The sequence below is a fragment of the Thamnophis sirtalis genome, unplaced genomic scaffold, assembly GCF_051295495.1.
Source record: "Thamnophis sirtalis isolate CommonGarterSnake01/CBP01778 unplaced genomic scaffold, rThaSir2_p1.2 scaffold_1, whole genome shotgun sequence".
NCBI lineage: Eukaryota > Metazoa > Chordata > Lepidosauria > Squamata > Natricidae > Thamnophis > Thamnophis sirtalis.
Genome location: NW_028261381.1, coordinates 61,710,346 through 61,727,215, shown reverse-complemented (window position 1 = coordinate 61,727,215; position 16,870 = coordinate 61,710,346). Strand labels below are relative to the sequence as shown.

General features: G+C 40.7%; 1 protein-coding gene across 2 annotated transcripts; it reads right to left on the bottom strand.

The window, feature by feature from the left end:
• Positions 1-2,478: 2,478 nt before the first annotated feature.
• On the bottom strand, positions 2,479-16,792 carry ZFAND2B (zinc finger AN1-type containing 2B). 2 transcript variants are annotated; one of them, XM_087713181.1, is made up of 9 exons: positions 16,460-16,792; positions 13,394-13,488; positions 11,095-11,226; positions 9,914-10,065; positions 9,292-9,396; positions 7,969-8,041; positions 7,058-7,134; positions 6,349-6,482; positions 2,479-4,408 (listed from the first exon to the last, which is right to left on the bottom strand). In XM_087713181.1, exons 1-8 carry the CDS (start codon positions 16,512-16,514, stop codon positions 6,374-6,376), a joined length of 798 nt encoding a protein of 265 aa, XP_087569307.1. In that variant the 5' UTR covers positions 16,515-16,792; the 3' UTR covers positions 2,479-4,408; positions 6,349-6,373. The 2 variants fall into 2 exon arrangements, with proteins under 2 accessions (XP_087569307.1, XP_013919983.2); XM_014064508.2 differs by having other exon boundaries at positions 6,398-6,482; positions 16,460-16,789.
• Positions 16,793-16,870: the final 78 nt, after the last annotated feature.

Sequence of the window (16,870 nt, the reverse complement as noted above, 5' to 3'; positions counted from 1 at the left end):
GATTACTGTTATTCAGTTACTGTAAGTTGAAGAACCCTACTGAAGAATTGTTACGAGAACTGCAGTCAGGAAAGATTTCTGGTTCCTTTGAGAACTACAGTTGTGTGCACAGCAGTGTCTTTCTTGGGAAGAAGAGGGGTGGGTGTGAATGCCTCCTGAGGTCTCAGGCTTTTGCTACAGAAAATTAAATTACAAAGCACCAAAAGCGCCCTCATCAAGTGAGAGAGGGAAGGCTGTTGTGCCCCACCTCCAAAGATAACTCTTCAGTGCATTTGGGGGGGGGGGCTTCTTCCGCATCTTCTGATTCTTGTGTTCTTGCAGTTTCAGCCTACCTGCTGGGAGAGGATCGAACCTAATAAAGTCTTCACCTTTCCAGAGCACTCCTTCCAGATGTGTTTTGCACACCAGCCATCCTAATCTCCAAAAGAGATTATTTTGGGAACAGAAACCATGCACTCCTGCTAGGCAATTTCAAAGAACCGCATGGGCACGTCCATGCAGCCATTTTTGCAATAGTGCAAAACTGGTTTGCCATGGCTGACTTCCAGAATTTGTTTCTTTTCAATCTAGCCATTAACTGTGGGTTCTCTTAGTAGTCTTTCATTAAGTATTAAACAAATTAAGTTTTGTAAGATCAACTGAGACAGGTTGAGGCTGGGTGTTTCTTTTTTGCCTGCCACTAATGTTAGATCTGAAATGTTTGAAATGCCCTCTGCATATACAATTGATTAGCGTGGTTGGTATGATTAAAAAGTGTGGGGACAGCTTAGCAGAGGTTACTACTAATTGTCAATCAATAATCACAGCCCTAACCCATATGGGGAAGGAAGCGTGTGTGTGAAACAGATGAAATAATGACATAATCAAGTGGTGTGCAAAACTTTTAGTGACCTATAAAGGAACAAACACGCTGGCTGGATGCAGCCACTTCGCTTACTGAAATTGTAAATAATGGTAGATTGAATAAAGACCCCCCCCCCCAAAAAAAAGAGGAGAGGGGGAGAGGAAAGGGAATGGGAAAAAGAAAGGCATGGAATGAGCTTGTCCATACTATTCCTTTCAGGTGACAGCTCTGGCACAGAAAGTGAGATGGGTAGTGGCCGTACTACAGCACCTACACCATCATCCCTGGTTGGCCTACTGATGCACTCGGTGCCATGCAAATAGTGCATTGCCCAGCCAGTCAGCAAGGCAGGACGATGCCTGTAGAGGGGACTGTGGAAATTGGACCAGGCAGCATTCATCTTGAGTGCAGCGGCTCTGACATGAGGGATAGATGGGCGGTAGGGAGATTTCTTCAAAGGCAATCAAAAGGCTGGCTAGTGTTTCATTACCAGGTTCCAGATTGAGAGCAATGGAAATGGAAACCCCACAGAGCCTCTGAGGTCAGTTTCAAAGTGTCTTAAACCATTGCTGTGAAGAGTTAGGCTCTAAGAAATGATTTTGTCCTTTCACAACTAAGGCTCTGTCTGCTACCTCTCCTTTAATGATTAACACCCTTGGTGTTCCAAGAGAGATCAAGGACCAAAAATTATCTTCAGGTTTTGCAATGGACGTACTCTATATGTCAGTAATTAGGATTTATTTGTATTATTAGCTTTCATTGCCACCTTGGCACAGTTTATCCACCAATACCTTTTGCACCGCAATCAATTAAGTCAGCTTCTTTTGGCTGTCTCATGTTCTTCTTCTCAAATGGGCTAGAGTTAAGAATTGACAATTACCTCTGAAAATGAATTGCTGTAATCACAAAGAGGATATTGCACTAATTGATTATCTCCAGGGCAGGCACAAGCTTCTTGACATGAGATTTTAACACTAATGGTGAGCAACCCCCCCCCCCAAAAAGAACAAGAACCCAAAGTGGTAATACAATCAAACTGTGTAACACGCTAACAGATAAATGCAGAATTAGTCCTTATTCCATATCTCAAAGATCCAATTTAGTACGAGACCAACATTGTTAACATGCTGTAATGTTAACAATAAAGATCTAAATTTGGACATTTGCCATTCAAATAAACCCACCATATATGACCCAGTTCATTAGACAGATAGATACACATAGCTACTTTTAATTCCTAACCAAAGCATAGGCATGAAAGAAATGGCTATATAAAGTTTTCAAATACTAGGCACACATGGCTTAGATTGAAATTTGGGACCCAGAAGCTAAATGCAGTTCACAAGCTCTTCAGCTTGCTTGGAAAGCAAGCAAGCTTGTGTAGAACACACAAATGTGTGTTCTAGATACACACATTTGAATACTTTTTCTTTGGCCAGGGCTGTACTCCGCTGGGATAGAGCATGTTAGTATACCATTTTAGTCAAGGCCATTTCTCTATTTTTGATTCAAACATCCGCAGCCATTTTGTAATCAACAGCTGGTCAGGAAACAGGAATAAAATACCTTATCCAGACGACCTGGAAATGTTTTCATAAAGCATACATTATAAATAAGTAAACAAGCCATTCAAAAATATTTAAGTAAAGATTCATTTGATTTGGACTTTTAAAAGTACAATTTGAAACTTTGTTTAAAATGGCCCAATGTCTACAACATAAATAAGATCTTGCCCATACCCATGCATATTTATTGAAAAGTAAACGCCGCGTTGCACAATACAAGCTTTCCAAATCAGTGTACACAAAGGTGAAGCTTTCTTCTTTCAAGAAATCTAACTTCACATCTCTCTCTGTGCATGTACACACAGATGGAGAAATTTGATTCTTGCTCCATTTTGCAATTGCAAAGGTAGACTGATTCCATGATAAAAAAAGTCCTTATAGGTTTTTATAGGTTGCACAAAGGCCTCTTTTACTTGCAAACTAAAATATTGTATTTATTCTAGTGCATAATTTGTAGGCATGCTTATAAAGGAGATGTATGACTTTCAAATCAGGAAGCCAGATCAGATAATTTCTTGATAACTTAAATTAGCCTTGCATTAAGTAACTCTGGAAATATGCTGCATTTAAGAACCCTTTCTACCCTAGTATCTGGGCTAGAATAGTTTCGTCAGTGAAACAAATGCTGTCAATTTTATCTAGTAAGGAGCTGTCCTACCAAATATTGCAGTTCATTAATTCCCAGTACAGGCAGTTTTAGAACAAATCAAAATAATTATTTCCTGATATTCCTAAAGATATGTACTTGAAGGAACATTTGCTGTATCCACTGCACAAATACTACCAATGGATTTAAAGAATTCCTTGTAGTCCCAAATTGCTGCAGAGAACGGAATGGCATTCAGAACAGAACTGGGAACATACAGAAGAAGAAGGGTGTGTGTGTGAAGAAGCCTAAATCCCATTGCAAAGGCAGAAAACTTAACCCAATGAAAGCAAAGGATGAGCTCTTTCTGTCTGTCAATTTATTGGTTCCCGCCAGTTTCGAATAATCTTCCCTGTTTTGACCCTGTAAGCGACGCAGCAAAGGCACAGAATGTTGGATAATGCCTGGGACCTGCCGAGAGAGGGAGGGAGCCAAGTGACAGCTGGCAGGTGGTGGTCCCAACCAAACATGCATCGAATAGAAAACAATTACCAACAAGTCCACTGAAGAATGGGAGTCACCTAGGGCCATTCAGCTCTGTTTCATACAATCTAAAGCAACTGGCTATGTACTGGAAGTTGGTTACTCATTTCTTCAAGGCTGATCTTTGGCTGCTTTTCTCAGAGGGTGATGAGTGTCAGAGAACGGGGCAATGGGCTGGCAGTAACATTCAAGACACTCAATGTGAGAAGATTCAGTTGTCAGCTCCCAGCAAGTAAAGGATTACATTGATCAGACCCTGGAGGCAGTTCCTTTCCTTGCTTTGGTGATGTAATCTTAGGAATCCCAACTAGCAGTTAAGATGTTTATTTGATATAGAAACTTCAAAAGAGTGGCTATAGGGAGATATCTTCCCCTTATTTTTCAAGAAGCAGCAGAGCAGGAGGAGGTAGCGAAAATCCCTCCTATGAAAGCATTTAGCACCACCTACTGTCCAAATGTGCTAGAGACAAAAACAGATTGGAGGACGACAGTAAGTTAAGTTCTTCATTCTCTGCTGTGAAATATTCCCAGCGCAGCACATCATTGGAAGCCAATTAAAAAATGACAAGGATTGGGGACCTTACAGCAATAATCACTGGTGCCTTGTCCAATGGGAGAAATGGTGCCAGCTGTCTCAGAAGGCACAGACACAGTCCTAGTGCAAGTGGCAGCAGTCGGGTGCAAAGAGGGTCTTTGCAAGATCTGGGCAGGGATTCAGTCTTTGGTTCATTGCTAGTACTTCTGAGAGTGCCCCAGTGGTAAACCAGGAAGCATAAAGGAAGCCCCAGAATGGTCACAGATGATTTCCAGGTCGAATGATTCTGGTGATGCTCAGGATAAGCAGCAATTGGATGGCTTTGTGCTTCGAGCCTAGGACACAAAGATACAGGTAGATGAGAACAGCGGTGAGGGATAAACATTCTTTTCTTCCCTCCAGTCCCCTCTTCACAATATTGTTCATCATTTATTACAGCAAGGGGACTCTCAGTCATCCACCTCATGGTTGTCTCAAAGTTGCTTTTTCAAGAGGCAACTGGACTTTCTGGTTTTTCTTTGAAGACGTTTTGCTTCTCATCCAAGAACCTTCTTCAGCTCTGAAGTTTCTTTAGCTCCCCACCATTCAGAGCTGAAGAAGCTTCTTGGGGGAGAAGTAAAACGTCTTAAAAGAAAAACCAGAAAGTCCAGCTGCCTCTTGAAAACAGCACCTTTGGGACTATAGCAAGGAAGAAAAAAAAATCTATAGCACATGTACACCCCTCACTTTTCCTAGGCTACTACTAGCCAATCCCCAAAGCCTGCGGCCACCCCACTCATGAATTGCTGCCAGCCGTTGCAGTGCTTTTTCTTCTTATTGTGAAAGTGTATTGCAGATCCTTGTTGAAGTCTTACAGGAATGTGCTCATTAAAAACCCCTCTCATACAGTTTGTATCTGTAAAGACTCTACCAGAATAGAATAGCTTGTTTGAGGCATCATACTGATGATTTTTTTAAAGATTCTTTCACTTTCTTTATATATCAAAAGAGGGTCATACAATTTCAAAATATTTATACGTTTTTTGTAGCTGTTTGGGACTATAAATTTTAAGAAGTTAATCCTATTTAATCAGTTTTTATAGCTCAAAAGTAAACACAACAAAGTTCTAGTACTTGAGACTTTAGTACCTGCTTCTTGTGTTCACCTGTAGCTTTTTTTTGGGGGGGGGGGAATGTGTTTATTGCACAGACTAGTAAAGACAATTACAAATTAATTACTACCAAATCCGCCAAGGAAAAACGTCTAACAAGAACTAGAATTTCCAACCTCCAAGGTTCTGTTCAGAAACAGCTACAGATCGTCCTCGACTTATGACTGTAATGGAGCCTGGAATTTGTCATGTCTTTGTTATGCCATGACAGACATAAGTTGAGACACCCACGCAACTGACTTGATTTTACAACCATTTGTACAACTCTTGTTAAGCGAACTCTGCAGTTGTTAAGTGTATGCATTCCTAGGGGTGTTTTTTCCATAGAAATTGGTTTCTGCCAAAAAACATCATAAATCATGTCACATGACCATGGAAAGCTGCAACCGGCTTGTCATATGAATACAGGGCACTGTATTTTTCGGAGCATAAGACGCACCTTTTCCCTTCAAAAAAGAGGCTGAAAATCTGGGTGTATCTTATACACTGAATACAGCACTTTTGGCCTCCCGAAACCCCACCCACTTCATCAAAATGGCTGTGCGCAGCCTTTAGGAGGCTGCCTGAGTGCTCCTGTGGGCTGGAGCGGGCAAAAATGAGCAAAAAATGGTCGTTTTCTGCCCCCCCCCAACAGCACTCTATAAGCTTCCTAAAGGCTATGCATGCCCCTTTTTTGACAAAAAAGGGCAATTTTTGCAAAAAAACAGGCCATTTTGTGCTTGTTTTTGCCCCCTCAATCCCCAGCAGCACTCTATAAGCCTCCTAAAGGCTATTCATGCCCTTTTTTTGACAAAAAGGGGCCTGCTTTTCACGGGCCGTTTTTCGGAGATCTGCAGAGTGCAATTTTTTTTAAAAAAAATTGCCTCTTCAAAATCTTGGTGTCTTATACTCAGAAAAATACGGTATGTGTCTGTATGTTGCTGTTACAAATATGGACATAAGTACCCGTGTGTTTGTGTGTGTCCATTGTAACTTTGACTGGTTACTAAGTGATTGGACATTAAGCAAGGACTACCTTTACAGACTGGCCAAAAGACCAGTTTTTCCAGTTTGAATTCCAATAATTGGATTAGTACTTCCCTTGCTGGGATGTAACACAATACGATATTTGAAAGCTGAATTACGTCAAGCTATGAAGACACTGAATTGTCAAAAATTGCTCATCTCTTTTACTTGTTGCCGTTGTTGCTGTTGTTGATATTCTTCCTCACTAGCTGAAAGTGCTCGAGCCAGTGCCAGGTCTTCCTCCTCTTGGGTGCTGTTAGAACAAGGTCAAAAATGAACTGGACAGTCTTTAAAATTATTATTTTCCCCTTACTGACCTAGTCATCCCACCGTTGGCAAATTGGGTGATCTTTAAATGGAGAGTCTTTGTTTATGTTTATTGTTCAGAAGGCCTGATTAGGACCGAGTGCTATGAATGCTCACCTTCAACCCCAAGGGTTAGATACAGAGAGCTGGGCTTGATCTCAATAGATCTGCACTGGATCAGAGGCAATCTGCTGCTGCACAATTTGAGCACAGCTGTCTTTGAAGTCCCCTCCCCCGTCTCACACCCCAGTGTAACTTCTCAGTAAGTAGCCTGGCATAGTAGTACAATAAAAAGAGAATATTTGTAGTTCAAGGTTGAAATGAGGGGTCCTTGGTGTTCTCTGAGCTTGATTGTTTTGTTGCAGATTTTTCATTACCCAAACTATGTAAAATGATCAGTGCTAGTCAGCACTAATCATGTTACCTAGTTTGGATAATGAAAAATCTGCAATAAAAAAACAAGCTCGGAGAGGACCTTTCATGGTAAGTATAACTCTGTTCATTTCTACTGGCTATCAGTACCTGCAGCGCTGTGGTTGGATGGCCGCTGTTTCTGCCAGAGACATCTCCAAGGCTCGCTGTAAGGCTTCCTCTTCACTCTGAAATGAAACACAAAAGCAGAACCAGCCTTACTTGAGGGAAACCAAAAACCCTCAACACTTGTACATGTCTGGGCACATTTCAAGGATCTGGGACCTGAATTGTGCCATTGTTCTATTTTTCCCTCATGTACAATAAATTTTGTAGGCATGAAACAGATCAAAATATCAAAATATCAGACAATATCTTCAAGCTACCAGATCAAGGAGTTTCTACAGAATCCATACCAGCTATGAGGCATGACAAAAAATAATTTTGGACTTCCCTCCTCTCCATTGACTCTCAACTTCCTAATCCCAATTTCCCCATTCTTTGAAACAATAGTGGTAAATAGCTGTAATAGTTTTAAAGAGCCAGCTTAGGGTAGTGCTTAAGGGAAGGTGTTGGAAAAAGAGACCCTTACATGAGGCAGATTATTTACTTATCTGACTTCTATCCTGCCTTTCATTGAGGTGGTCTCCATCCCATGGCACACTCTCCTCCCATTTTCAAAAATGACAATTCTGTGAGGTACGGTAGGTTAGGATAAGGAAACTGGATCAAAATCACCAATAAAAATTTCACAGCTGAGGGGCCTTCAACCTGAGGTGGGATACTGGTCAATTAATGGGATGGCTGATCAGGAGAGAAGCAAACAACACATAAATTGGTTTCTCATATGAACTGATTGATGGTGGCCTACTTTTTTTTTCTGGGCCTCCACTGCAACTATTATACCACATTATATAAGATGTCATAATAATTACCCACTTTTGCAGCCATTCAAGTGATGAGGGGAATATCAACAAGTAACATAATCTATGTATTACATACAGTACATTGACTAGACTTACCAAACCGTTCTGCAAAGCAACAACAGGTATAGTCGGGCTTTGTGGCTGAGGGGCTCTTACTGTCTCACTTGATCTGTGCGCAAAGAGAAAAAAGCCAGCTGCCAAATGCGTAAAGTTGGCAGATCCTAAAATTGCCAATGCAAATATTCCCAAGAGGGTCTTGTGCCCCCATAGGAGAAATGTGAATTGCCAAACTGGGATCCAGTTTTATAACATCTTTAGCACCAGCAGGATTATCAGAGGATAATTTAATGATGTTTAAATAACATCATTCTGAGGGCTAGAAAACACTTGCAGTGCTACTTGATTCTTTTTCTTCAGAGACTAATATACCCAAGCAAAGAAATTGTTTTCCTGCTTTTCTTTGTGATCTACAGGCATCACATATTCACATAGTCCTGCACTGATATGTACTTTCCCCAGCTCAAAGTCTATTTGGCAAGAATAGACTGTTGATCTTCAAAAGAATTGAGTTGGGATGTTCACAAAGAATGCTCACTTGGTGTGATATCTCCCAAGAATTATGGCTCCCATCCATTTATACCTTCCAACAAAGCTTGGCAATCCTCATTTTTCCTCTCACTTCCAAATACTTTTTCACCAGAATGCTATTGCATAATCTAGCTGACACTGAGAACTATAACTTCTTGTATATTTTCCAAATTCTTCATTTTGGTATTTTTCTACATGTTACATAAGATGAAAGCTATCTGAGCAAGCCTTCTTTTTTGGTTTACTTTGAGTAAGTCTCACATATTCCAGTTTTTGTATATGTCCAAATGGACCAATGCATCATAAAGAGATATCATGATCACTACAGCAGAGTACAAACTGATATGCATTATATGCTATTGATAGCATAGCAATAGGACTTGTATACTGCTTTACAGTGCATTACAGCCCTCTCTAAGCAGTTTACAAAGTCAGCCTATTGCCCCCAACAATTTGGGTCCTCATTTTATCCACCTCCGATGGATGGAAAGCTGAGTCAACCATAAGCCTGGTGAGATTTGAACTGCCAAATTGTAGGCAGCCAGTAGTCAGCAGAAGTAGCCTATAATACTGCACTCTAACTACTGCGCCACGGCAGCTCAACATTCTGATACATGGTTATACTTGCTTAACTTGTGTTAACTGTAGTACTGGAATAAATGACAACCTGTCCTCCATGTTCTAAAAAAGTATCTGGAAGATAGCATGCTGTTTGCTCAACCCATAGACAGAGAAGTGTCAGGTATCATAAGTCAAAACAGCACTTATGGAAAGCTGTCACTACAAACCGAAAAAGACAAGAAAGCATCCAGATTCAGGTGATGACTGTACCTGCTGGAGGTTGGTTGGCTGACATGAGACCTCATGGCTGCGCCACTACATGTAGTGTTTACAGGTTCTTTGGCAGATTTTGGAGCCCTGGCTATGGCAGCATTCCTGGAACCAGAAACAAAGCTTTAGTTATCAGCATCAGCCCATCATTGCCTCACATGACCTATTTGCCTTTCCTTGAAATGAATCAAAATCCATTTTACAACCCTTTTTGGCAGCTATGTTAGTCTCACTCTTGTATAACTAATCTGACTTTCAAGCTAAATTCAAACTGTTGGGTCTATGGAGATTCTCTGTCATCCAGGTTATGGTTATCCCAAAGATGTTTTTTTTTTCCAAGGGGCAACAAGCTTCTTCAGCTCTAACAGCTTCTTGAGAGGGAAGTGAAACATATTCAAAAGAAAAGCCAGGAAGTCAAGTTGCCTCTTGGTCAAACTGTAGGGATAATTAGCCCAGGAAACAATGTTACTGAGATTTTAGAAGGATCTGAGGAAGACCAGCTGTTGTCTGGCAAGCTCAATTACTTTTATAGAAATATCAAGAAATGGTGGAAAGTAACACAGATGGGTTGGTACCATTATTATACAATTGTAACTAGTAAAATTCTCTGTCCTGCCTTTACCCGGCTTTGGAGAGTGAACGCCCAGTCCCATTACAGTCATGGTCCAGGGGATGCCGGTGTTTGAGGCAGAAGTTGCCATGGCATTGGTCACAGAGCACCTTCATCATTTCCCGTTGTTTGCAGCCAGGGCGCTGACACTTGTTGGTGAAAATCTAGGAAAAGTTGAGATTAATCAGAGTTGAGTGTAGAATTGAATTGCAAGTAGAGGATCAACAAAGTCTGCCTACTTTCTTATTTATAAAGCCTCCAACCTCTAAACGGTGAAGAAAAAATCCCTGAATTAAGATTTCTCCAAACTGCATAGTCTGATTTGGATTTTACAGTAAGTATGCATATTCTCCCTTTCTTATTTTGCTACTGTAGGCTTTCAAATTCCTTCCAGTGAAATTGGAGTCCCTATAAACAGTTTAATCTGTGCATACTAATATTTTTTTAAAAAATAATAATTTTACTACAATATTTTTTTAAAAGAAAGTAAAAATGAATACAAACTAATATAAAGAAAGAACAAAGAAAAAGCAAGCAAGCAAGCAAGGAAAAAGCGAAAGTGCAAGAAAGGAAAAAAAGAATAACAAAAAAGAAAAAGATTCAAAGTAGCAGCTTCCAATCTTCTTTAGAGCAATTATAAGTACAATATTTATCTAAAGGTACAACAAAATTCTCATTTCTATAATCTTTTCTGTCTAATTATCAAAACCATAAATTAAATGTTCATCTTTTTCTGTTTTCTGCAAGTCCATAAAGGGTTAAATTAAGTTCTTAACTTACAATTTCCTTTTGAATCTTTATTCCAATTGTATTGTTTTACAAGCCAATTTTTAGAACGTATGTGTATATATGTGTGTGTGTGTATATATATGTGTGTGTTTGTGTGTATGTGTATATGTGTGTGTATACACAAACACACACGTTCTAATATATATATATATATATATATATATATGTAGTATTTGTGCTGATATATATATATATATATATATATATATATATATATATATATATATATATATGTATGTAGTATTTGTGCTGATATATATATATATATATATATATATATATATATATATATATATATATATATATATATATATATATGAATGAGAGAGAGAAATGAAACTGAATGTATATAGGATTCTGGCAGCTCCCTTCCACATACAACGGAAAGTGCTTTAGGCCTTTACCTTTCTCTTACGCTGTGCTGGGTCTGATTTGCAGTCTTGATCTATATGGGCTCCCACCACAATATCAGGCATTTCTCCTCGCTTCACAGGGATGGGTGTACTGCACAATGGACAAACAGGAACCTGTATATCCTAGGAATATGATAGAAAGTGGTGACATGTATCCTTGATTCCTGCATCATACAGACTTGTGGATATTTCAAATACTACTTCCATTACCTTCAAGATCATATAACTCTTTGTTTGATTATGAAAGCTGAAATAATAAAAAAGTTATCAGGTCACTTGTTCAGAAACAAAGCTGATGCATTTATTTTATTTCATATACAGCTCCAATTACAATAGATTCTGAGCGATGAGCAGCAAAAATACCCCAACATTATACTATAATAAGTCTCCATCAAGTTCATCCCGAATCACAATGTTGCAGCATATAGCCACGATCTAACAAAACCTGTTCACAGTTCTAACCAACCCCTTCCAAGCAGGATAATCTTTGTATCCTTCTCTGTTTTTCAGTTCACCCTTTCCAAGATATTTAGCATTTAGGAGCTATTGGACATGCTCAGTTTTTATTATTGTTTTAAAAGTCTGTCTTTTAGTTGTTAGCAATCATTTATTTGGTTTCTACAAATTTAGGATTCCTTAATTAACTTTTTGTTTTTTCTGTAGCTCTGGTTTGCCTCCAATAATGTTAAGGCTCTCTTAGTTTGTTATTAAAGGGAGTGAAATTGCATTAACATTTTTCTATAAAAATTTAACCCAATGGAGCAATTCCTGGAAATTTGACCAACAATGCATTCCAGTTATAACACAACTGCTAACAAACTCTTTTTGCAGGCCATGTTTATAAAAACAATTTCTATAGAGATACAAGGATTAAAAGACCTATAGCATTTATTTGAAATGTACCACAAAATGAAGAACTAACACAGATGAAAAGGTTTTGCACAGAGGCCAGCTATTTTCTTATTTTAAGTTTCCTTATGTGGACATTCAATTTCACAAAATGGGTGGTTTAGAGTCAATGAGCTGAAAGAGCCATTTTAGCTACTGAGTACATCATTGTTCATGACAGGAATCTAAATTAAAGCACCCTCTGCAGATGACTACCTAGCCTCTGTTTTTTTTCCAGCAAGAGGAACCAACCACCTCTCTGGGTAACTGTTCTTATAAGTTTTCTCCCCCCACCCCAATTCAATTACAATCTACTTTCATATTTTAGAATCTGGGATCCCAAGAGACAGGAAAACTTTCTGTATGATATAGCATTCCTTCTCCGAATTATTTTTCAAATGTGTTGTCTAGAACTGAATAACATAAGAGTATGTCTGATTAATGCAGAATGTTGTAGACCATGGGTGTCAAACTCATGTTGTCACAGAGGTGTCACATGATATATTGGGACTTTCCCCCCTTCACTAAACTGGGTGTGTGTGTGGCCAGCATGTGACACATTCGCCCCTCAGGCTGGGAGTTTGACAGCCCTGTTGTAGACTTTTTTATTTCCTTATTTCTGAAGCTATATTATGCTGACCAAGTCTAAAATTGTATTTGGCCTTTTTAGCCTTCACACTAGAGCAGACCTGTCAAACTGGCGGCCTATGGGCCAGATGTGTGACACACAGGCCACACCCACCCGGCTCTGCAAAAGCAAAAAATGTCACGATATACCACATGACGTGATCAAGTTTGACACCCGTGCACTATAATGATGGTTTGTTCATTTTGTAGTCACATATTATTCCAAGACCCCTTTCATAAGGACTATTGTTAACCAAGATAACCATCCTGCAGCTGTGCATTTAACTTCTATAAGCATCCTATCTCATCTCCTCATTCAGGTCATTGATAAAAACATTCAGAATGCATGATTCAACCTTGCAATACCACATTCAGTAATGTCATAGTGAGGAAATGTTCACAAACACACTTTTCTCAGTTCACTATCGTGCCATCCAACTTATACTTAGTTTCTTAATCATAAATGGGATGTGGTACTTGTCAAATACTTGGCTAAAATCAAGATACATTATCTATTTGGTAATGTCACATTCTATGACTGTAATGAAATTACCAGTCAAAAAAATCAGTTAACCTGGCGAAATTTGCTCTTAACAAATCAATGCTGATATCGGGTAATAACAAGCCACAATTCAAATAGCACAACCTTCTTTATGCTGTTTCAACTGAGGTTGCAAAACAAACAGCTTCCATTGAGCAGAGGGGTTCTGCTCCTTTGTGCCTTATACAAGATAGAATCATTATATTCTATGAAATTAGGAATAATTTTAGTTACCTTCTTGTACGCTGAAGTGCAGTTATGATGGGCATAGGCAATATGGTCAGTGCAGAATAGCTGTTCACAAGCATCACATTTCAAGGGAAGGAAGTCTGAGGGCAGGAAATAACAAGCAATGAAAAGCTGTAAATGTTTTCCCTGCAACTTTTCAAATGACATTCTAGGCATTTTACTGGCTTTCATGGTAGTAATATTGTCAGACTTTATTTTAAAAGGTACATGTCTTTTAAACAGTCAAAGAGATTTGAACACAAAGAAGATACCATGGTAACTAATTTTGTAAACTGATTAGATGGAATGTCTTGGATAAAAATATAAGAGAAAAAACAAACACCCTCAAGACTTTGTTTCTTAATCTCCCACCTAAAAAACAGTCTCATAAAAACAGTCTCATCAAATACTCCAGGCTATTTTGTAATATGCAGCAAAAACTAATGACTCATTCACATTTGTTCATACTGTCATGTCTTAAAACAGAACCGGATTAAAAAAAAATAGAATGCAATTAACCCTGGTTTGTAGGAAACATGAGACAGATCATGTCAACAGTACAAAATTGTGACACAAGTATAATCCCCTTGAAATGTTTAAGGACCAATATTTTTTGAATTCTATAAATTGAAAGGAAATTTTACTTCAGATATGGAGGAAGAGTCCTCCATCTTTACAATTTTCAATTATGACCTTACTTACTTACTTCCTAGTAAATAGCCCACAATTTCACTCCAAGGGGTTCACATTTCATATAAAGCAGAATCCTAAACATCCAAGTCCTTGGACACAACCTTTTACCAGAAGTTTACTGAATGTTCTAACATTCTATGTTAGAGTTAGGCATAAGAGGTATGCTGGCACTCTGTATGGAATCTCTCCAATTTGAAGTATGCAACAATTTCTAATGTCTATGTTACACATTCTCAATGTAGAGTGCTCTCCTATGATGGCCAGCCTTATTTTATTGTTGGGAATAAAATGGATATAGCAACGTGGTTCACAAGAGAGAATGCATATCTAATTAAAACAGAAAACAAAGGCTGCTGGTCTGATTTCTTCTGGGAATAAAGCTATTATCTTCACATTAAACATCAAAGCATCTGGGGACTCAAAGCTTTTAGCTAAACAATTGCCAAGAGTGCATCTCCATAGAGAAGGCCCTGCTGACCTCTTTGTTTATGAAATAATTTCAAGTGTCATCACTCCGACATCATTAATGTGGCAGCTGTTGTAATATGTTTTACTTCCACACAAACATATAACTGAAGCTACAAAGTACCATACTCAGAGCAATTGTATTGACATGTTTTTCAACCGGCAAAGTATTAGCAAAACAATGAATTCAGCAGGCCCCTTCCCAAAAGAATCCCATTCACAATCCACTCATAAAGTCAGAATAGAGCTGGAAGGGACCTTGGAGGTCTTTTAGTACAGTGGTCCCAAACCTTTTTATCGCCGCGGACCAGTCAGCCTTTGATAATTTTACCGTGGCCCGCTGAGCGCGCGCAGGGGTGGGGGGGCGTTGTTCGCGGTTTCGGTGGAATACGTCGATGACCAGCGCTAGTAGTGTAGCCTTGCGCAGGCGCAGTTCAGTATGGCTAGCGTAGATAGCGTAGCACAAACTGCGCCTACGCAAGGCTACGCTACTAGCGCTGTCTACGCTAGCCCTACATAGCTGCGCAGGCGCTCTTAGGTTTTTTTCAGGAATCGGCCAGCGCTGAAGCGCTAAAAAGGAATGAGAAGGGCGGCGCTGGACACAGGGGAGCGGTGGGCCGCTGGTGATGTCAGAGTGCCACCAGCGGTCCAGTAACACCCCTTGTGCCAGTTAGCCCTAATTTGCATACAGAAAGAAACTATGGCCCCCGGCCGCTGCAGCGATCATGGCCCCTGGCCGCTGCAGCGATAATGGCCCCCGGCCGCTGCAGCGATCATGGCCCCTGGCCGCTGCGTGGCCCGGTGCCAGGTACTCCATGGCCCGGCACCGGTCCGCGGACCGGGGGTTGGGGATCACTGTTTTAGTGCAACCCCCTGCTCAAGCAGGAGACCCTATGATTTCAGACAAGTGGCTGTCCGGGCTCTTCTTAAAAACCTACAGCCGTGATGGCGAACCTATGGCATACGTGCCACAAGTGGCATGCAGAGTCCTTTCTGTGGTCACATGGCCTGTCCAGCTGCTTTTCTGGTGTGCACATGCGCACCAACCAGCTGGTCTTCATGGGTGCTGGAGAGCCGGAAACCGTTTTCCGGGCCTTTTCCAGGCCATTTTCCGGATTGTTTATAGGCTGTTTTTCAGGATGTTTATAGCCCATTTTCGGGCCATTTTTAAGCCCAAAATGTTCCGAAAAATGGCCTGAAAATGGCCCACAAAAGGCTTAAAAACAGGCATGTGTGTGCCAGCCAGCTGGTCTTTGGGTTTCCAGTGCTCCAACATGCGCACATGCACACGTGTTCTGGTTTGGGCAAAAATGTTTGCCATCACTGACTTATAGTGGCACCCAAAACTTCTGAAGGCAAGGTATTCCACTGGTTCATTGTCCTCACTGTTAGGAAGTTTCTCCTTAATTCCAGGTTGCATCTCTCCTTGATTTAGTTTTCATTGTTTCCTGCCTCACCCTGTGGTGCTTTGGAAAATAAGTTGACCCCTTTTTATGGCAGCCCCTCAAACACTGGAACACTGCCATCCCTTAATCATCCTTTTGAATCTCAGGAAGTATCTTCTCATACAGTTGCTAAAAGAAAATGTGATCTGTACAAATTGCACTAGTCTCAAGACTTCTAGAAAAAAATCCAGCTTTCCATGAAGCAGGCTACAATCTCGATTATAAGCCACAGCTGTTTCCATTTGCTTGGGGGAAAGAGTGGAAGATTCTCCACCCCATCCCCGCTTGCCAGGTTCCCCGTCCTTACTACGCATGGCTGGAAAGAGTCCCGATCCTCACTCCGATCCCACTACCTCTCTCTTTCCTGCCCTTCCCAAACTCTAGTCAAGGAAACGAAAGGAAGGGGGGGGGGGTCGGGCGGGAGACACCTTCCCCCCCACACCCCATAGAGCTAAAAGCAAATCCTCACCCAGGCGCTTGCAGGAGGGCTCCGTGCAGTGGGCTCCTAGATCTGGGAACTCCATGAAGCTGCCTACAGGGTCGATTCCAGGAGTGGCGAGGGAAGAAGGACGGTTACCTGGTGGGAAGAAGAGACTTACAACTCAGGGGCTCCGAGAGCGGAAGAAATGCACTGCAAAGGGCGGTCGGCTATGGCCCAGCGGGGATCAATGCAAAAGATGCAGCCGAGAAACAGCGAGAGGGGAGGGGAGAGAACGGCAATAGTACCCAGAAGAGAAGGAAGGGGAAGAAGGGGGAATGGCGCTCGCTTCAAGCGGCAGAGAGAAAGAAAAACAGGGGGGAAGAGAGAGAAAGTAGCCAATCATCCTCACCCTCTCTTCGCTGTGTAACACAAGGAAACCTTCGCGCCTTTGGCCCCGCC

Excerpts from the sequence above, each read along its gene's own strand:
- ZFAND2B (XM_014064508.2), bottom strand. The coding sequence starts at position 16,514 with ATGGAGTTCCCAGATCTAGGAGCCCACTGCACGGAGCCCTCCTGCAAG. Across the intron at positions 13,489-16,459 it reads GCCCTCCTGCAAGCGCCTGG|ACTTCCTTCCCTTGAAATGT; the intron begins GTGAGGATTTGC and ends TCCTGCCCTCAG. Across the intron at positions 8,042-9,291 it reads AGCCAACCAACCTCCAGCAG|ATCAAGTGAGACAGTAAGAG; the intron begins GTACAGTCATCA and ends CTTTGCGCACAG.